At 32.6% G+C, this 21,668-nt stretch overlaps 4 protein-coding genes and 1 non-coding gene across 6 annotated transcripts; 2 read left to right on the forward strand and 3 right to left on the reverse strand.

Moving 5' to 3' along the window:
- Positions 1-558: 558 nt before the first annotated feature.
- LOC124835749 (Pentatricopeptide repeat (PPR) superfamily protein) lies at positions 559-2,766 on the reverse strand. The gene has a single exon (XM_047310740.2). It carries the CDS (start codon positions 2,604-2,606, stop codon positions 885-887), a length of 1,722 nt encoding a protein of 573 aa, XP_047166696.2. The 5' UTR covers positions 2,607-2,766; the 3' UTR covers positions 559-884.
- A 5,785-nt stretch (positions 2,767-8,551) lies between these two features.
- LOC124835723 (Trm112p-like protein) lies at positions 8,552-10,291 on the forward strand. Of its 2 annotated transcripts, XM_047310697.2 has the most exons (4): positions 8,553-8,735; positions 8,813-8,867; positions 9,215-9,352; positions 10,020-10,291. In XM_047310697.2, the coding sequence occupies exons 1-3, from the start codon at positions 8,647-8,649 to the stop codon at positions 9,341-9,343; spliced, it is 273 nt and encodes a 90-aa protein (XP_047166653.1). In that variant the 5' UTR covers positions 8,553-8,646; the 3' UTR covers positions 9,344-9,352; positions 10,020-10,291. The 2 variants fall into 2 exon arrangements, with proteins under 2 accessions (XP_087956043.1, XP_047166653.1); XM_088099917.1 differs by lacking the exon at positions 10,020-10,291 and having other exon boundaries at positions 8,552-8,735; positions 9,215-9,632.
- Positions 10,292-10,439: 148 nt separating this feature from the next.
- On the forward strand, positions 10,440-12,319 carry LOC148192066 (E3 ubiquitin-protein ligase At1g12760-like). Its single transcript, XM_088099916.1, has one exon. It carries the CDS (start codon positions 11,856-11,858, stop codon positions 12,219-12,221), a length of 366 nt encoding a protein of 121 aa, XP_087956042.1. The 5' UTR covers positions 10,440-11,855; the 3' UTR covers positions 12,222-12,319.
- A 988-nt stretch (positions 12,320-13,307) lies between these two features.
- Positions 13,308-13,379, reverse strand: TRNAE-UUC (transfer RNA glutamic acid (anticodon UUC)). The gene has a single exon. It is a non-coding gene; the product is annotated as a tRNA-Glu (tRNA).
- Positions 13,380-18,315: 4,936 nt separating this feature from the next.
- Positions 18,316-19,640, reverse strand: LOC124835745 (protein FD-like). Its single transcript, XM_088099884.1, has 3 exons — positions 19,063-19,640; positions 18,761-18,841; positions 18,316-18,531 (listed from the first exon to the last, which is right to left on the reverse strand). The coding sequence occupies exons 1-3, from the start codon at positions 19,495-19,497 to the stop codon at positions 18,460-18,462; spliced, it is 588 nt and encodes a 195-aa protein (XP_087956010.1). The 5' UTR covers positions 19,498-19,640; the 3' UTR covers positions 18,316-18,459.
- Positions 19,641-21,668: the final 2,028 nt, after the last annotated feature.

The raw sequence follows: 21,668 nt of genomic DNA on the forward strand, positions 1-21,668 counted from the left end.
CAATTCTTGAATCCAAAAAGCAGCGAAGGACATTCAGAATATCAAACACTCACTCATGACCGAATTATAGTTCTTGATCACTATTAAATACTAGAGAGCATCCTCGAGATTAATTTACCTAGAGACCACCACTTACCCATTAAGTACAATCGTTTCTCTTGTTTCAAACTTGATTTCAGTTTTTAACTGTAGAGAACGAATTTTGACAACCAATGTAATTACAGACGAAAGTTCATTTTTATGTATTTTAATATAAGAAAATAACAATTTTCTTAAGTAGTGTTGGGCTCACTGGTTAGTATTTGCCGATAAATAATAGTTTAGCGTCATGGTATCCTCGACGTGTTTATATATACTCACTAGAAAATTTTGCCTTTTCGAATTTGATATTTTTATATATAATTTTTTTCTTCGGGATGAGATTATACAGACCATTTTCTTTACTATTTTAAAATGCACATTTTTTTAATAAAGGAGGCCCGGGTATTAAAAGCGTAATACGAATGTAATTGTTAAACATAACCCAACTACTTTTGTCGTAAATTTTAAAAGCTCAAATAAATTCATGTTTGTAACATTCCTTGGGGAAACATTTCGAATGCCAATCCTGCTATTGCAGGGGGAGAAAAAAAAATCTATAATGTCTGTTCCGCACAAGCGATTTAAGATTATAAGCTTAATCATAAATCCAAAACCTCAACACAAAACTGGGACTTCTGTGAGTGACAGACTGGCATTTTATAAAACTGGGATCCTAAGTGATTGTTGAGTGAGTAGATCTCTCGATCAACAAAATTCCTGATAAAAGAATGTGAATTGAATTCTTACACTACTTGTTCAAGGGTTTCTGTGATAATCTAGCTTGTGCTTTCCTTGCGGCCTACTTATGACCGACTTAAATCCGGACTTGGCAACCTGAATCTATGAGCTACTTCATCCATCATCGTATTTACTTCTTCAATTCCCTCTTGGACTTTATTTGATACTTTGAAATTGTGAACTATATTTTTCAAGTCCAAAAGACTGCTTCCAGGTATTATCCCTAACCTTCTTTCCTTAATCAGCTTTTGCACTCCAGAAACATTCTCCCATTGACCAGACACGGCATAAATGATCAGTAGAAACTGGTAACAGACCAGGTTCTTAGGATCCAAGTTAACAAGAAGCTTAGCAATTCGCTCCCCCAAGTACACATCCCTCTTGAAACGACACAAACCAAGCAAACTTGCCCATAAAAATGACTCACATGACATATGCCCATCAAATTTTGCCATGCCATGCAGAAACTCTTCTGCCTCATCAGCAAGCCCCACATTCGCAAGAAGGTTTGCCATGCACCAAAAATGAGCATAATTTGGCTTCAGACCAAACACCTCAGTCATCTGTTTGAAGTAAGACCTGCCCTCAGCCAAAAGCTCCGCCCGAGCACAGGCACAAAGAATGCCAATGAAGGTTACTTCATCAGGGAGCAACCTCAAACTCTCTTCCCTGTCATTTCCATCCATCCCAACCATTACGCCAAACAGGCTTAGTCCATCTTCAGGATTCCCCTGAATGCAGCTCCCTAAGATCATTGCATTCCATGAAATCAAATTCCTTTCTGTCATCCTCTCAAACACTCTCCGCGCCGCCTCGACCCTCCTGCATTTAGAGTACATATCAATCAAAGCCGTATCTATAATCAAACTTGACCTCACGAACATCCTAACAATGCTCCCATGAACCGATCTCCCTTCCTTGAGTCTACCCGACCGACCACACGCTGTAGCCAGACAAACCATAGTCCTGGCATTACCCCTCATTCCCAACCCACCCATTGTGCGAAACAACTTCATCGCACATCCAGGGTTCCTACCCTTCAAATACCCGCTAATCATCACGTTCCAAGTAACCAAATTCCTCTCAGGCATTTCATCAAACAGTCGGTGTGCAGCATTCAACTCCCCAACCATCATGTGTCCATCGATGATCGAGTTCCACGAGACCAAATCCCTTGTCAACATGCCATCAAACAATACCCTAGCAAGCTGAACACTCCCACAACAAGCATACATGTGAATCAAAGAGTTCTGGACAGGCAACACAGAGTCAACACCATTCTTGGTGGCCTGCGCATGGCACTTTTCCCCATAATCAATGCAACCCATCTTCGCACACGAGCCAACGAGTGGAACAAAGGTGTAGCTATTCGGAAAGAACCCGCGCATCAAAGAGCGAAAGTAAAAGATAACAGTTTGATGAGGTGCATCGCTATCACAATAGGCGTGGATAACGGTGTTGACGCAGAAGGTGTCGGAGGAGTTAATGTGGTGAAAGATCAAAAGGGTGTAAGCGACGTCGCATAAGCGGGAGGCTCGACTCAAAACGGTGCGTGCCAAAAAGTGGTTGCGGAAGAGGCTAGAAGTGACGAGGAGAGCTTGGATTTGAAGGAGGTGGCGAGCACTTTGGCAGGAGTTTCGAAGAAGCGTTTCGAATTGTGAGAAGAGCGAAAATCCTGGCTTTTTCGCTTCAGTGAGCGAAGAAGATGAAGTGCGAGTGGTGGTGATGGGGCGCGTGAGAAAGGTTCTTCGGAATGGGAACCGTTGGCGCGTGGAGAATCTGGCCATTCATTTGGAGGTTGGGTTTCACAGTCTTTTACCGATGAGGAAAGCTTAATCGCCATTGACGGCCAACATGCCTCTCTTCTCAGCTCGCCTCTTCTGTGGAGAGACCACAGTGCGTGCCTTGTGTTGTGTTCACGATGCAAACACTGAACGGTGCGTTTCATCCAACCATACCACAGAATTGAAAAGTACATAAAAGAGTTTTTAAATACGAAGTTAAATACTAATTAATTTGAAGTTATGAAAACAATAATTTCATTTTTTCTTTTAAAAAATTTATGTAAACAATTATGATGGCATAAAGTTATCTGTATTATTAATATATATTTTGTACTAATTGAAAATAAGTAATAAAAACTAATATTTAGTTAATTTTATATATCATTTGAAAAATAATGATTCAAAAGTGTACTTTTCAAAATTAGGCCAAATCTAAATGTTTATGAAAGTACTCTTGGTTAAAAGAAGAATGTGAAGCACGTTTTCTCAATCGGCTGGTTTAGAAAAAACACTTTCCTCATAAAAAAAAGGATCGCGATATTCCAACAACGCCAATTTGATAAAGATTTGACAACGCCACGTGTCAAGTTTTAATTGGTCGAATTTGAATGTTTTTTTTAATTTAAAATCTGATTTGGAATGGGTTGAAGTTTGGATTCCGAAACTGCCCTCTTCGTTTTCGAACTCTATCTTCTCTCCTTATCACTGTCTTCTCTCTCCATTTTAGGGATTTGAATTTCATTTCAACTTCTCTCTTCATAGCAGTGTTCTCCCTCCTCCATTTTTGCAGTTGTTTGTTCGTCATCATTGAAAGACCAAGTTAAGGTGTTTCTGGGTTGAGAGGTGAGTTCCTGCACCATTGACAAAGAACTGATGTTGTTGTAATCGATTACAGGGAGCTGGTAATCGCTTACCAGTAGAAAAATCTCCTTTTGTACCGAAAGTTGAAGAGTGCTACCCAGACGTGGCTTAAGCACTCCCCAGGAATATTTTGGATTCGTTATGACTGTCTTTTGAAGGTTTTATGGATGGATCATTAATGGAACACTTCAAGTTGGAATACTTCAATATTAAACAAATATAAACGAAATAATGAAGGGTATTGAGTAATGAAAAATTATAACAATATTAAAAAGCACATACATTAATAAAAAAACGTAATGACATTTCACGAAACAACAAGTTTTGAAATGAAAAGATACATAACAGTATACAATGAAATGTAATCTAAGAAGATGGTTGTCGATCAAATTGATTGCAGAAGTTAATAACTTCTTCCTCTACGAGTTGTGCAAAAATTGTCATGAACTTGAACTACCTTGGTTCAAACACCTATAGGTGGTTTTCTCCAATTGAGGTGAGGTGCATAACCCATGCTGTCAACTTTGACCTTTGCTGACTATTTTAATCATAACTTTTTCCACAGACCTCCAAATGATGTGATTCTTTTTTTATTAGAAAGTAGACTCAAATATCTTTCCAATGACTACTAATTTATAATTTTTTGACACCTGAGTAGGTGCAGTTAATTCCTTGGATAACCAGCACCGAAAATCGTCTTTACATTGGATGGTTTGGTGTTTTGATGATTCCTACTTTATTGACTGCAACTTCTGTATTTATTATCGCTTTTATCGCTGCCCCTCCAGTAGATATTGATGGTATTCGTGAGCCTGTTTCTGGATCTCTACTTTATGGAAACAATATCATTTCTGGTGCGATTATTCCTACTTCTGCGGCTATAGGTTTGCATTTTTATCCGATATGGGAAGCAGCTTCTGTTGATGAATGGTTATACAACGGCGGTCCTTATGAACTAATTGTTCTACACTTCTTACTTGGTGTAGCTTGCTACATGGGTCGTGAGTGGGAACTTAGTTTTCGTCTGGGTATGCGTCCTTGGATTGCTGAAGTTAACGTTTTATATATTTCTACCACCTCTAACCTTTGCTGGTTGTTTTGCTCATAACTTTCTCCACCGAACTCCAAATGCGTTGATTCTTGTTTTGTTGGAAAGCTCTTTGAGTCTAGATTCCAACAGAACAAGAATCAAGTCATTTGGAGTTCAGTGGAGAAAGTTAAGAATAAAACAAGTAGCAAAGTTCAGAAAAACAGAGTTGGGGAGCAGTGTTCATCTAGATGGGGAGTACAGTTGAAGTTTTTGTACAAATTACCCTTTTTCCTCTGGTAATCGATTACAAGACCCCTGTAATCGATTACCAGAGGAAAAAGGGTAATTTGTATCGAAACTTCAACTGTACTCCCCAACTAGATGAACACTGCTCCCCATTCTCTATTTTTGTTGAATTTTTCCTTTTTTGAGATGGGTGAGTGAGTTCAATGTTATTCGGTGAGCTCTCTGCACCAATAATGAGGTTAGGTCATTGATTTCTTCAAAATAAAAATGTTCATTTAGGTGGTTTTCTCCAATTGAGGTGATGTGCATAACCCATGCTGTCAACTTTGACCTTTCCTGACTATTTTAATCATAACTTTTTCCACAGACCTCCAAATGATGTGATTCTTTTTTTATTAGAAATTAGACTCAAATATCTTTCCAATGACTACTAATTTATAATTTTTGGACACCTGAGTAGGTGCAGTTAATTCCTTAAAGTTAACGTTTTATATATTTCTACCACATCTCATCTTTGCTGGTTGTTTTGCTCATAACTTTCTCCACCGAACTCCAAATGAGTTGATTCTTGTTTTGTTGGAAAACTCTTTGAGTCTAGATTCCAACAAAACAAGAATCAAGTCATTTGGACTTCGGTGGACAAATTTAAGAACAAAACAAGTAGCAAAGGTCAGAAAAACAAAGTTAGGGAGCAGTGTTCATCTAGCTCGGGAGTACAGTTGAAGTTTCTGTACAAATTACCCTTTTTCCTCTAGTAATCGATTACAAGACCCCTGTAATCGATTACCAAAGGAAAATGGGTAATTTGTACATAAACTTCAGCTGTACTCCCTAGCTAGATGAACACTACTCCCCATTCTCTATTTTTGTTGAATTTTTCATTTTTTGAGATGGGTGAGTGAGTTAAATGTTATTGGGTGTGCTCCCTGCACCAATAATGAGGTTGGGTCATTGATTTCTTCAAAATAAAAATGTCCATTTAGGTGGTTTTCTCCAATTGAGGTGAGGTGTATAACCCATGCTGTCAACTTTGACCTTTACTGACTATTTTAATCATAACTTTTTCCACAGACCTCCAAATGATGTGATTCTTTTTTTATTAGAAATTAGACTCAAAAATCTTTCCAATGACTACTAATTTATAATTTTTGGACATCTGAGTAGGTGCAGTTAATTCCTTAAAGTTAACGTTTTATATATTTCTACCACCTCTCATCTTTGCTGGTTGTTTTGCTCATAACTTTCTCCACCGAACTCCAAATGAGTTGATTCTTGTTTTTTTGGAAAGCTCTTTGAGTCTAGATTCCAACAAAACAAGAATCAAGTCATTTGGAGTTTGGTGGAGAAAGTTAAGAACAAAACAAGTAGCAAAGGTCAGAAAAACAGAGTTGGGGTGCAATGTTCATCTAGCTGGGGAGTACCGTTGAAGTTTCTGTACAAATTACCCTTTTTCCTCTGGTAATCGATTACCAGAGGAAAAAGCGTAATTTGTACAGAAACTTCAACGGTACTCCCCAGCTAGATGAACACTGCTCCCCAAAAAAAGGTTTCAATATATATGGTCGAACAACACTGGAAGAAAACGTATGGTACTCTATCAAAATTGAAATTTTATTTATATAATATATTATTAGTACATATTACCCAACATTTATAATCATAATCTTTTGTTTACAAAAAACATGTACAAGGCTCATACAATGTAAATATCTAGGCAACTAATCAACATATAATTGAAAACCTATAAAATCCTAAGTGTTGCAGCACTTGTTCTCTTCACACGTTGTCATTGTCTAGAATCCAGTCCATATATATTTTTGTCTAAATACTTGCAATTGCTCCTGAAATCAACACAAGTTACTTTAAAAAATTAACACAATACCAAAATCATCTAGTCTTTTAACAAAGTTACTGATACTTACATTGTTGTAATCAAGCATACTTTTCTCATTGAAACATCAACAAATCATATGTTTGATGAGCATAATACCTAATGTTCTCAATCACCAAGGCTCCTAATAAATTAGTTATTACAAAAGTCTATAAAAAAGATTACATACTTTACCTTGCTCTGGCGAAACAAATATCTCAAATCAAGAACCAAAAAATTGGGCTGCAAAAATTCCAAATATGTAAATATAGAGAAATAATTAAAAAAATAATATAATTTTCCAAAAGCAGAAACAACTAAGAGATATAAAGATTACTAACACATTTGATAATTTCAATACCCCAACCAAGAAGCCAATAGACAACAACTTACCCCAAGAAAAGGTCATGTTAAGAGAAACTTTATTCCAACCGACGAAGGAACAATAGCACGAGCGAGAAAACGAAAGCTTTGGAGAAATGACGCCAACGGTGGACCCAAGCGATACAAAGACAACACTTCAATGGCGGACAGAGAGAGACGACTTCCTCCGGAGACAACGGTGGACCCAAGCAACGAACGAACAACAGTGGATAAACACAGTACTTCGGTGACGGAGATTCGAATGAGGAATGTCGAAGGCGGTGAGAGAGTTTCGAAGAGAGGAATAGGTTTTTCTTATGAATATTGTTTCAAAAAGTGAAAAGTACCAAAATGTTTCTGAACATTCTTTCCAAAGATGCCCTTGAAGACAAAATGAAACTTTTAAAAAAATTTGATAAAGACAACCAATGATAATGTGACACGTATCGTTGTCAAATTATTGTCAAAAATCTGTTGTCGAAGAAACATTTTCCTAAAAAAAAAACATTACTTTTATATACTTAAAAATCAGCAATCTACTTCTTATCATAAATTTGATTATTTATTTTGAAAAATGGGACCTATCAGTCACGCTTTCTCAAAAATTAAAAATTTTCATTCTTTCTTCCTCCATTGTGTAAGGGTTTCCAAACATAATTTCTTAAAATTTAATGTTGTCAAAATTAATATTAATATTTATAGAAAAGATAATATCACTATTACAATTAAGATGGAATTTCTTTGTCCAAAACCAAGTTATGTTTAAAGTTGAAAAGAAGATTCTAAGAAGAGGTGAATTGAAAGTATTTTTGAAATATTGAGTTAAATTTTAAGTTAGATAAAGTTTAAATTATTTTAACCACAGCCAAAGTTAAAAATATCACAATCACGACATACTTTATCTAAGTTGAATGAAAAATATCACGATAAATATTTTATTTAACATGCTATGGACAAGGTTAAAATACTCTATTAAGGCTCTTCGAGATCAAATAATATTATTGTATTAGGGATCAAAACAAAGATATTTAAATAATTAAGAAAAAAACATTTATCAAATTGTAAGTTTTTAAAACTTTTAAAAACATTTTTATAGGAGCATTGAATGTACATCCCAAAAAAAAAAAACAACAAATGGATTAAATGAAATTTGTTAATTTTATAATTTTAGCCAATTTTTAATTACCCATAATCTTTGTTCCGATATTTTGTTTTATGCAATTTTGACTTCTTAAGTTTAACTATTTATAAATTTTTTTATTTTTAATTTTAAAACATATAAATATTTCATTTTTACTTTAAAATTTTAACATATTTTTTAATAAATATATATGGCAACTACTAAAAATTAAACATTACTTAATTATTTTAAATATTAATAAATATAAATAAAATTAAAGTTATTTTTGTTCTTATACTAAGAATAAAATATATTAATTTTTATGCATTACAGAATTTATCCAACAATATGAAAAAGAACTAAATTTGTTATTTTTCAGGAAAGTTATTTCTAAGCATTATGTCCGAAAATAAAAATATTTATTGTAAACGTGATGGAGCCTGAGACCTACAATTAGGAAAATTCATCAGAGGGCCATTTTGCAATTTATGAAAATTACTTGAGAGGAGTACCTGGCAGTTTAGCGTGAAAGAGTTAGTGAAGTTGAACGGAAATGGTGCGAGGAAGTAAAGAGGTTCTGCAAAAAGCAGCCAAAACCCTATCCGACATCCTCGTTTGCCCTCTTTCTAAGCAACCTTTGAGGTTCTCTTCTCAATTTCTTCATAAATGTTCATATTTTTCTTCATTTTTTTACTTATAATCTTTCTTTGGTTTTGCAGGTATTGTGAGGAATCAAATTCCCTGATCAGTGATGCTATTGGCGTTGCCTTTCCCGTCGGTTCTAATTCCCCTCTTCTCTTTCATTTCAATTTCATTTTCTGTTCCTTTTTTATCCTTTTGGGAATTTTAAGGATCCTTATCAGCTGACAATGTTGTTTTGTTGCTGAAATCCTAATTCTCTCCGCAAGGGTTACTGCATAAGCCCTATTTTCCAGCATTTATGAATCTGTAGTTTGTTCTATCTGTAAATTCAAGAATCTAGGAGGATTATAAAATGTTTTTAATGAAAATGTTTATTACAGGGGGAAATTACCCCTCTCTCCCATGATAGCGTGCATATTGTTTAATGGTGAGTGTTGACTCATGTAGTTATGTTTCTTTTTTTTCTTTTTACTTGTTAGATAAAAAACGGGGTACCGTGCTTGGTTCCAAGAGATGGGAAGATACTTGAGGAAGAAGATGCGTCAAAACATGATAGGGATACCAATTTATCAGCCGTGAATGAAGAGAGTCATGGAAGAAGTGCCTGAGATTAATTAGTAAGATTTTTTCATGTTTGGATTTCAGTTCCTTAGGGTTGGTTGCTGTTGTTCTTTCTATGATGATCAACTTTCTGTGACCCTGCTGAAAGTGTAATGTTGTGTGAGAGAAAGAAATTACGCTGTTTTCGCTTGGAGGGAAGAATAGTGTTTTTCTTCTTTTCCTTGAATGAAAAGAATTTGAACAAATTAATCTCACTTTCCCCTTTCGTTGTTTGTATGAATAGCTGATTTGTATCTCCCAGAGTTCTCTAACTGTATGATTCGAGGTTTATTATTACACTCTTGTGAAAATTAGTAGTGATACACAACTTGGTTAAGAAACAGAAGTTGTAATTTGTTTGGTTCAATTACAAGTTTTGAGGATGCTAACCTCTGTTAAAGTGATATAAGGCTATGGAGATCTATAATCAATAGCTTTACATAAAGGAAATCGAGAGCACTTTCAATTTTTTTTCTTTGGTGTCTTCTCCCTGTATATTCTTTTAACTTTTTGACTTGTCTGCATTGTAAATATCTAGTACATTGTAATATAATCTTTTTGCAATAACAAAATTTGAAACTTCTGAATCTAATGGGTCTTTGGTGATGAACCTCTAATGTGGCAGTCTATAAATCTTTGCTATGTTGGTTTGGTTTATAACTCAGTAAGTCACATTTTATGTAGGTACAAGAAGATAAAGAAATAAAGATAAAAGTTTGCAGTGACAACTATACAGTGTAACTTTATCATGTTATTAATACGTTCGTTATCCATCATAGGATTTAGTTTTTACAGATATCAATAAATGTTATTATCCATTGTCATATCTAAAAGAGATCAGTGAAAAAAGTAAGTGTAAATCAGATCAAGAAAGACACACTTTGTGATGTGTCTGTTCAAATATCTATTTCTTTGCAATATGACGTGAAGTAAATGTTGTAGTGGTTCCTTCTAAACTCTACTATATTTTGTTGGAGATAGATCCTTCATAGTGCATTTTGCAAGCGTGTTTTACACTAAAAGTTCAAGATAAAAAGCTACATACCTGCACTGTACATTATAAAAATAACCAGTGCATTTTTTTTTAAAAAGGATTAAACTTCAAAAACTATCAACATGAACATGATGTTGAAATATCTCCAGCCAATTCAAGAGTAATTCCTTACAATCCCTAGTTGACAATATTACGTATCTAGTTAAATGTTAAAGTACCCAGTCAGTCTGCACTCACCCAATAATTTCAAACATACTAGTTAGATAAAAAAAGATTAATATCTATTTAGATTTTGAGTTAACAAAAGAAGAGAAAAGAGGACCCAATAGAAATAAAAAGAAATAGAGTAGAAAGGAGTACTATTTTGATTGATAGAAATAAAAGAAAAAAAAATAGAGAATTTTCTCTTTTCTTATTTTGATGAATAAAAAAAATAGCTCAAAGAAATAAGTACATAATGTAAATATTTTTATACAAACTAGAAAAAAGGCTTCTGCTTTTTCTCTTAACAAAAAGTATTTTAAATTTTCGTTATAAAAAGTTTTTTAACATTTTAAGAAATAAAAAAAAATATCTTAATTTGTACTATATTCGTTTGTCAATCATACAATACAACTAATATTTATTAATCTAGTTACAGAGAAAGTAGTCTATTTAAAAAAAAAAATCCTTTAAGAAGATACTTCAAGGTATTAATAAGCATCAAAAGTTTTTATTTCTACTCTCATTGATTCCTTTCACAGCATCTACAACATAGTGTAAAGGTGATTGTTTGTGTAGGATTCTTACATTTGCAATGACTGTGCATGCTGATGCAAAACGTGGGCTGGGAACAGTAGTAGAGTATGAGTTTTCATTGACTAAGACAAGTATAAGATTTGGTGAAAATATTGAACATGAGTGCTCTACGAGCTAGGGGTCTCAAAATACATCTCTATCTCAATTAACCATGCAAGCTAATGATGCCTTCCCTGAACGCCATTCCAAATGTATGAAAAGATCAACAACAGAAAACTAGAAAAAAACAATAAAGTAAGAAACAAGGAGGAGAAAGAAAAAATATGTTGAAAAAGCATAATCAAACAGATAGTGGAATACACTTGGTATTACACTGGAATTAGGAATCCGGTAGTTTATAGCACTATTCTACCTCAAAGGAATGAGGTACTAGGTCAAATGTAACACTCTGATGTTGGTGTAACCGCTTTTATGTTTGGACGATAGAAACTGTCACACAATCCTTATCTAACCACCCTTTCAAACCAAGCAAAACATCTAAGGAACTATTTTTATTTATGGACAAATACTAATTGTTAACTTTTAATAGTAGAAGAATTTAAATCTGAAACTTTTTTTATTTTCTTTTCAGATCAATTTCATATCTTTTGAATATTAGTAGAGAGAGTTGAACTCAAAACTTCTCATATCCTTTATTTTAACTTTTATCACTAGATGAATCTTATATTTCTATGATACTGTGACCATTAGTTGCAACTCCTTTTCTTCAAAAGGGTGTTCTTATTGACATGGTTTTCCCAGGAGTAAATGAGATGACTCTTAAAGGCTTGGTATCACTTGTGAGCAATCTAATTGGCCTAGCCGAAGGGCAAAGGAACAAGGATGCTCCTTTACCTTCTTGCATCAGCAATTTTAATGAAGATTGTTGGTGTTGTGTGTGCCTGTCAAGGTTAAAGGCAAGAGATGAAATCCGTGTTCTTCCTTGCTCTCACAAATTCCATAAGATTTGTGTAAACAGATGGCTTAAGGGTCACCACAAAACATGCCCACTTTGCCGTTTCTCATTGGGAGCAGAGCAGAAGTCTCATCGTTCTGAAATCTTCTCTGAAGAGATGTTGATATGGTTTTCTTCTTTCCATATAGCTGGTATGTGATGCTTTCAAGTTTTCTTGATGCAAGCCTTTCCAATCTCATATAAACCAAGATCAAACAAATTGCCTTTCTTTTCTGATATATATATGAATTCAAATCATCGTGTCTTCCTTTTCTCACTTTCTTTTACTTTATTGAGGAATCGATTCTCTTCTATATGCCAATATTTGATAATGAATTACATAATAAGAATAGGATTAAAATGTTCATTCTCCTCTTTAGGCAATTTCATTCAGCGTGATGCTTTCTGTTTTCTTTAAGAAACACATCATCATCTTCACAACATTCATCCTCGATCTAGCTCACTCAGCACTAATTCAATACGGTGATTTACAGATCTATTTGAAGCCTAAAATTATCCAATAATTTGATATATTTAAATGTTGTACCGCATGCTTTATCATTAATTAAAATTATCAAAAATAGATTAAAAATTAATATCAGCTAAACTCTCTCCTCAGAAGCTAATTAGACCAATACATAATTAATTCACCGAACCACGGGACCATCAGGGCCCAATAGGTGAATGCAATAGCTATCCAGCCCAATGTCTTTTTTATTTTTATATTTTTCTTTTTTGAATTTTTTGTTCAATTCTGAAAACTACATTTGGAAATTACTTCGTTAATAAGTACCTTTTTATCACCCTCTTTATACACATACACATTCTCCCGATTTTATATCCTTTCTCGTATTTATCTTACTTTTTGCAACCTTTTTCACGTTTCTCTCCTTTTCTAGCTTAGCATTTCCTTTTCTTGTGCAAACCTTAACCCCATTTGAGTTTGTCCCATTATGCAACTAATTCATTCATAGTTTTTGGAATATATCTCATCATACTTACGACGATTAGTTTTCGAAAGTCCGAGACTAGGTTTCTTAAATTAGTACCCTTCTAGATGGATGTTTTTCCACGGAAAACAATGTCACATCGTGTTCGTGAATAATTGGGGATGAATTTTCACGTCTCCTCCCACTGAAAACTCTCAACGACTTTTCCAAAATTGTGTTTCAAAATTTTAATTAGATAAAACTAATGAATAAAATAAATACAAATATAATCAGTCCAAAAAACACATTAAGAAAAGTTCCGTTGCCGGGAATCGAACCCGGGTCTCCTGGGTGAAAGCCAGATATCCTAACCGCTGGACGACAACGGAATCTTATTCACGTTTTACACATTTAAATATATTTTTAATACATAATTATTGATAACTTATTATTCCAGCGTACAATTTATCATTTTGTTTAGCTCTTCCTACAAGTTTGTGCTACCATGAAATTATAGCGGCGTAAATATTCCTTTTAATTATTGAGTATAGGCTTTTTCTGAAATCACTGTAACATGAAACTTACAATGTATATTTAACGTGATTTAAACAGACTTTTTTCTTGACTCACTTTGCAAATGATATCAGTTACGATAAATAATTTTAAACAAATTAGACATGTTATAGATCATATCATATTGAAATGCATGAAGGCAATAACGACTACAAATGTAAGTTAATGTAAAGTTTCTTATATAAATTTATATAATATGACTATTCGATGAAGAGAAGCACGTAATAAAAAATAAACCACAAGAAAATAAGAAAATAATAAATTCCCAAAGGAAAAAACTTAATTAAGTGAAAAGTTGGAATTTGATATTTTTAGGTAGAAGATGATATGAGTAGAGTTGGCGTGGGGGAATTTAGGATAAAAAGGAAGAAAAAGCTTATCCTGTGGTTTTGGTGAAGTCAATGGTTGTGTTGTGAGAGAAGGAAGCAAGGAACCTAGTGGGCCTCCATTGATATTCATTCAGCTGAAACATCGACAATAATATTCCCATTTGTTGTACCACATCATCTTTCGATAAAAGCCTTTATGTTATCTCAGACAGACATTCAAAATTCACACCAATAACACCCTTCTTCTACCCACGTCAACAAATTTCCTTATCATCCAACATTCCCACACCACCAAGTGGAGAAGACAATTCCTCCACTCTTCACTCAACAATTCACTCACATTACAGCACAGGATAAAAATATTTATTTCATAAAAGGAGAAAAAAAAACAATTTTTTTGTTTGGAGTCTCGTAATAAAGTTAATTTAAATATATGTAATGCAAATTTGAACTTACAAATTAGTTTTATAAAATTAAACTAAATTTAAATTTAAAAAATTTTATTTCCTAACATAATATCATAGTGTTAAAGTTTATTTTAATAAAAAAAATTGTTTGTTTGGCTTATTGTGCTACTCACCGTGAAGACATCAGTTTTTAATAAACATATTATTTCATCTTTTATTGAATCAATACGAGATCATTCACTAATATCTAGTTCACAGTTCAATGGAAAGTAGGTTAGAAACTCTATATTAATTAAAAACAAAGACAATTTATAGTATATATATATATATATATATATATATATATATATATATATATATATATATATATATATATATATATATATATATATATATATATATATATATATATATATATATATATATATATATATATATATATATATATATATATATATATATATATAGGGGTTTGCTAACGCGCGTACGCCTGTTTTTCAGTTGGTACATTTTAGCAATGTGTACCGGATTTTAGTAGACAAAAATATCCTTATATACCATGGATTCTAAGTTTTAAGGTTAAGGGTATTTTAATAATTTTAATTCTCAAAATTTAAAAAAAAAAAAAAGAAACCCCCAAACCCTTACTCACCTCTCTCATTCCTCTCAACCCTTTCTCTTTCATCTCTCTCACTCCAACATTTTCTCTGTCATCCCTACTGTAGCCCCAATTGAAAAAATCAGAAGCACTTGTCTTTAAACAATTTGCCTTTGTAAAGAGTTGAGTCATTGACATATTCACCTTCAGGCAAAGGTTCATTCAAGATCTCTTCAATTTCACCATCTTCACTAATTTCTCTAATTTCATCATCTGCATATATTGAATCATCATCTCTAAAAAAACCCTCCAGGCCAATTACCAATTCCTTTAGATAAAATTATATACGACAAAAATTATAAAATGAAACTCATTATAAAGTCATTTTTTGTAAGAAATTGTTTAACAACGAGTGTTTCTGATTTTTTCCAGACCAATTACCAATTCTTCTGATGTCATTATGCTGGTGAAAATTAGAAAAAATTACATAAGACAAAAATTATAAAATAAAAACTCATTATAAAATCATTTTTTGTAAGAAATTGTTTAACAACAAATATTTCTGATCTTTTCGAGGTCAATTACCAATTCCTTTATGTGTGTGAAAATTGGATAAAATTAGATAAGACAAAAATTATAAGATCAAAACTCATTATAAAATCATTTTTTTGTAAGATTGTTTGACGGCAAGTGTTTCTGATTTTTTCAATTGGGGCTACAATAGGGTGTTTCTGATTTTTTCAATTGGGGCTACAGTAGGATGTTTTTTTTCAATTGGGACTACAGAGATGATAGAGAAAAGATTGGAGTGAGAAAGATGAAAGAGAAAGGGTTGAGAGGAATGAGAGAGGTGAGTAAGGGTTTGGGGGGTTTCTTTTTTTTTTTTAAGTTTTGAGAATGAAAATTATTAAAATACCCTTAACCTTAAAACTTAGAATCCATGGTATATAAGGATATTTTTGTCTACTAAAATCCGGTACACATTGCTAAAATGTACCAACTGAAAAACAGGCGTACGCGCGTTAGCAAACCCCATATATATATATATATATATATATATATATATATATATATATATATATATATATATATATATATATATGTAAATATAAACAATCTCACTTTATAAATAAAGTTAAACTTAAAATTGTTTTTTAACCAAAAATAAAGCTTTTGTTGGAAGAAAAAAAAACACGAAGGACCTGAATCTGATCATTCACTGGGGACCGCAAAACAACATTGATAAATTATGTTGGAAGTAGCAACTTATCTGTTGTTTTTTATGTTGCACCTTGCGACAACCCAGGTTCACAATAAACACTGGCCCAATCACACATCACAAAGTGCTACAAAAAACATGTTTTTTGTTTCACAAATTATACCACATTTTTTACCATGTAGCTGTCGGCACCTCATAGCTTCATATTTTGTTGTTATTTCCATTACCTTCATCATCTTATTGCTTTTGGAATCCCATAATGCTCATACTTGTTTCTAGCTTTCATTTATGCCAAGTTTATTGAAAAAAATTCGATAATAATAAATTGAGAACACGTTTATATAAAAAACTATAATATTATTTGACTATGTATTTTATCAATTTTTTATTTATACGTTAGTGATCTTGTTTTTTTCATGTAAATTCTCTTATTCATCTTAATTTTTCAACATATTATACCATTATTGAGATTAAAGAAAAATTAAAAAAGTAATAAATTATAATTAGAAACGCGACTTTTTATCATTTTTAGAAAATTTTGAATGTATGACTTCCTTAGAAATAAAAAAACAAAAGTTATGGTTGAATTTACAACTTTATAAAAGAACTGAATTTTCCAGTATTACCATATTTTTTAATGATATTTTTAACTTTCAAAACAATCTTTTAGACACAATTGACACTTTCCTTTATTATTATTTTTTTCTTTCACAAATACAAAAGTAATTAGGGAAACCACGGTTTTTATACGTCGAAAATGATTCAAAATTCTTATGCGATTTTTGTTTGCAATAATAACATCTGAGAAATATTTATGACCAAAACTACTGAGATGAACCACCCAATGTCAACATAAATAATGTCGAGAGCTAATCAAAAGGTAATTGGCACAGTTTTTCAATGGAACACTTCACATGGATTGTTCTCTATATAACTTAAACTTAAAAAATAAAAAAACCAGTTTAACTTACTTTAAACAGATAAAAATAATAAGACATTATTTAAATGGCTATTTACTAAATTAACTTTATTAAACATGACAACATAAAAAAATATTTTTTACTAGCCTTTTTTGCCCAGTTCCTTATGTCAACCATGTCATGATATAGGCATAAAGTAATTTCTTAAAAATAATTTGTTTTTAAATAACTGTTTTTTTCTTTAGAAAAAAGTCCAAATTAAAGGGACATAATAATAGTTGGCGCCACGTAGCCAAAAGAACAAAACGTCTTGTCCTGCAAAATATCCTCCAGCATATAAAACTTTTCTGGTCCCCTCTTCCACTAGCCGGAATCGTTAATGAAACAAATTATTTTTTTTAAAGATTTTAATTAAAATTAAAAATCTTGTTATATTCATTTTTTTATATTTTCGATCTTTTGTAAAAAACATAATTATACTCTATTAATTTTATACACTTATATTTTTTAAACTTAATATTTTGCTAAAAAAATAAAAGAATAAATGTTATACTAAATGGGTTTAAAAAAGTATCAAAATGCTAAAGGCAATAATAAATTCTAAGTTTGATTACTATTTCAACTATCGTTTTAAAAGTTTAAATTAACTAAATTGTTAATTCGTAGAACACATTTATGGTAATTAAGCAGTTGTAAGATAACAAATTAAAGATTATTCGAAATGGCTCGTTTTGAAACCTAGAAAAAGATCTATAAGGAAGACTAGACGGTTGATTAAATGTGTGAAAACTTATAAAGTGTTTAAAAGTGATTCTCCAAAAGAAGATAATGGGTACCTAGATGCATGCTACATGAGTGATGAGTTTTAGTGATGACATCTCAAAAGAGATAAAGAAAATTGCAAATAAAACAAGTTGATGGGATAGAAAGATTAAAAAAGAAAAACATTAATAGAGGTTTTAAAGTGAAATGGTACGGTTACATATGTACTAATAATTAAAACATACATATAAAGCAATGTTGGATAAGCTAGGGCAAGAATGGATAGTTCAGGAAAGAAACAAGAAACAGGAACATTACTCTCCGCATGAAGAAATTTTAGCGATAAAGAGGAAAAACTAAAGAGAAAGACGTTAAAACTCAAAACTAGTTAGGAAGGCAATACCATAAAAAGGGCAATGAAAATAAGTAGGGAATGGAAGAAGCAAAAACCACATTCTTGTTTCTTCTCTTACATTCCCCAAATTACTACTACACTATATACTATTACTATGTAAGGTCAGAAAAGGAAGGAATAGGAATTTAAAGGTGGAAATGTGGCGACCACAAATCCAGAAATGCATTACATCATTATCACTGAAAAGGGTAAACCGAAGATTGAGGGGCATGTGGGCGAAGTGGGTTAAACCATCGAGGACCCTCTTCAAAATGGAGCCGTAGATGCTCGATATAGGCTACTCTTCTTCTTTTGCTCACTGGCTGCAACTTCACTCAGCTGAAATGCAGTCAAATAGGGACACAATCACCTTCTACTACTACCAGTGCAACATCAAACCATCAACCACTTTTTTAGCTATACAATGACGTAGGACATTAATCACACCACTTCTGTTTTTTTATAGTATGTTCCCAAATTCTGTCATTTTATCTCTCTTCTTAATGTTATTTGTGAAACGCATTCAACCCCCTATACACAAATGGAAATTCTCCAACCAGAAACATACCTGTTTTTGCTGTCTTTTCAGCCTTGCATTCTCTTCCTTCAATTGCTCAACTTCTACCTCCAATTCATTCGTGTAAGCCTGAAGAGACCAAAAAAAAAAACGGTGTAAGGCGCGTAATACATCCAGTTTGCCAACAGTGATATTTGTTTCGTTTAACCTCATGACACTTTTTTTTGTTTTGTTTTTATCCTCGACCTAAATTTGCGGAACTACTAGATTCAGTTAAACCTAGAATTGTGGGACTTAAATCCCACGGTCGGAAAAATTAAGGAGAGCGAAAAGGTGAAGCTAAATTTTTCCTGTTTCCTGGCTCGCGATCGTGCAGCGGACTCGCGGTTCTTGATCATGCGCTTGTTTCTTCTGTCTCCGAGGTTGCAATCGGGTTCTGCGAATCTTTTGGCGCCTAAGGAGGCGGTGGTTGGGGTGGTGAAGCAAGAGTGGTTGGAAGGTGGAGGAGGGTGGTGGGGATGTGAGGGTTTTTGAGTGTGAGGGTCGAAATGGAGGTGGGGGTGTGAGCTCAGGCTGAGAGCCGTGAGGAGTGGTGGTGCCGGTGAGGAGGGGGCGCCGTAGAGGGAGGGAGTTTGAGAGGAAAGAATGGTGTTTGGTGGATCCATGGTGAAGGGTCGAGCGAGAAAGTCTTGGAGGATTACTCCTCCCAAGTTGGAGTGCGTTGTTGCGGAGCGTGTGACTTGGTCATTTAAGGTAGCAAGATTTATGTCTTTCCACACCTCTTCCATTGTTGAAAGGAGAAAGTGATGAGTGTGATTGTGATTTTTAGGGAATTTTATGATGACCTTGTTTGGTAGGATTCGGCAATGTTGCAAACTTTTCTAGCTTATTAAAGACCGAGAAATGGTTGAGAAGGTGAAACAGAAACAGAAACAGAAAGAGAAAGAAGAGGGTGAGTCAAGTTTGTGTTTGGTGGTTGTTCTATATTTTGCAGATCTCTGTGCACTCTGTGTGAGTAGTCATGTCGGATTCTCGACACGTGACATGCGCCAGCCAAAACCCTAGCCAATGATAAATCATAACCCTCCCCTCCCAGTTTCCATTTTCTCACCTGTTAAATTAATTCAACTACACTTTTTTTTTTCACTTCATAATTTCATTAAATACCTATTTTTATCAACATGTTAACTAAAATTTTAACTCCCAATTATTGATTTTAAGAGACCATCTTATCTTAAGTGGTTTTTTATATGTATACATGATGATCCTAATTAACAATTTGTCAACTTTTTTTTTCTCTCTCTCTCTATTTATATATATATTTTTGTCATTTTATATACTCCAAGTAACACTTATTTTAGAAGCTCTTGAGGTTGTATTTTACACTCTTTTTTTTCTTCTAAATTTAAACACTACTTAAACAACAAAGTGTGGATTGTCAAATTGGGATTATTATATCATGGTCTACAAGAAGAAGGAAGTGATGTTGTGAGAAATGGGACCACTTTAATGCTTGATCCTATGCATATTTTCGATGCATGATGATGTTAGCTGTTTGCCAATTGAAGAAACTCAATGTGGACCATCGAAGCTTTTCATGTGCGAACCAACAAAAAAAGCTTTTCATGTGCACAATAAAGGACAATAATTAATATTTTGTATTCATCTTTTCTCCAGAGGTTGTTCGTGTCCAGGTTTCTAAATAAAATTGACATTGAGGGCACAAAAAAATGAAACATTAAATCTTGAATTTCATATAAGCCCGAGGAATATTTAGATTCAAGCTAATAATCAGGGCCTTGGGTTACGAGAAGGGAAAATAACACCTGTTTAATCATGAAAAGTATCTGTACATTTAAGAACCATTTTCCACTATTTGAAGACAAAATTCTTAATCCAAACATCGAGATATTTCGATACCTATCACATAAGAGTTAACATGAGACAGGAACTGTACCTTTGTCTAATGTTGTTGTGGTAAGTAAGTTCTTAATGTTACATGTCAAACCCTGTGTTCATAGTTAACACAAAGCATGACAATTAATTATATATCTTGATTCGATGTGTGCAGTTACAATACCAAGAAAATTGCTTTGATTCTGAACCCTAAATAAAATATATGTATATAATTATATTATCTTTTATATATCTTTCAAGAATTCACCAGAAATAATAATGAGATATCAATGCAATTCATATAAGATATTCATATTACTTTTAATTTAAAATATTATGATAATAAGTTATCAAGGATTACTATTTTAAGTTTTCTTATTTCTACATTATATATAACTTCACTTACCATTGAATTTACAATTTATTAGTTTTATTTAAGAAACATAATCTCATAAATAAGTGCAAGTGCACCTCTATGAAAATATTTAATATACTGAACTCCTAATAGTTTTTTATATTCATATTAATATTTTCATATGTTTTAGTAGGAAATAAGTGAAATCCATCCACGAATAAATTTTCAAAACAATAATAATAAGATATTTTTTTATAATAAAATATGATTATAGAATATCGATATTAAGTATCGTTTTACAATATATTAGTATTTGATTTATCAAGAACACATTACAATATATTATTAATTATCTTATTTCTTCTATAATTTATAATTATTCTAATAATTTTTTGTGTGAATATGGACTAACGCACAAAGCTAAGTCCATCAAAGTCTAAATTGAACTAAGTCAATTTTGCTTCACACCCAATCAAGTTATTGAGTCACTATATTGATCAAGAATTTGTTATGTTATGTTCAAATTGAATGAAATTATGTTGTGTATAGGTTAAGTAAAGCTTAAATGAGATTGAGATATATTAAATTTGATTTTTTACGTAAAAAAATTAAAAAAAGAAACTAAATTTAAATTCGATACATTTAAGTATCTTAAAAATGAAATTTTTTTCTATCAAAACAAAAATTAAAGGTTTTTGTTAGTGTTAT

Source organism: Vigna umbellata, chromosome 10 (assembly GCF_029865625.1).
Source record: "Vigna umbellata cultivar VRB3 chromosome 10, Vumbellata_1.0, whole genome shotgun sequence".
Taxonomy (NCBI): Eukaryota; Viridiplantae; Streptophyta; class Magnoliopsida; order Fabales; family Fabaceae; genus Vigna; species Vigna umbellata.

Bases quoted from the DNA above. Each gene is read 5' to 3' on its own strand.
- LOC124835749 (XM_047310740.2), bottom strand. From the start codon at position 2,606: ATGGCCAGATTCTCCACGCGCCAACGGTTCCCATTCCGAAGAACCTTT.
- LOC124835723 (XM_088099917.1), top strand. From the start codon at position 8,647: ATGGTGCGAGGAAGTAAAGAGGTTCTGCAAAAAGCAGCCAAAACCCTA. The intron at 8,736-8,812 runs GTTCTCTTCTCA...TTGGTTTTGCAG, and splicing joins CTTTCTAAGCAACCTTTGAG to GTATTGTGAGGAATCAAATT. The intron at 8,868-9,214 runs GTCGGTTCTAAT...TTTACTTGTTAG, and splicing joins CTATTGGCGTTGCCTTTCCC to ATAAAAAACGGGGTACCGTG.
- LOC124835745 (XM_088099884.1), bottom strand. From the start codon at position 19,497: ATGGAAGAGGTGTGGAAAGACATAAATCTTGCTACCTTAAATGACCAA. The intron at 18,842-19,062 runs CAGGAAAAATTT...TTTTGGTCTCTT, and splicing joins CACGATCGCGAGCCAGGAAA to CAGGCTTACACGAATGAATT. The intron at 18,532-18,760 runs GTATGTTTCTGG...ACTGCATTTCAG, and splicing joins TGAAAAGACAGCAAAAACAG to CTGAGTGAAGTTGCAGCCAG.
- LOC148192066 (XM_088099916.1), top strand. From the start codon at position 11,856: ATGGTTTTCCCAGGAGTAAATGAGATGACTCTTAAAGGCTTGGTATCA.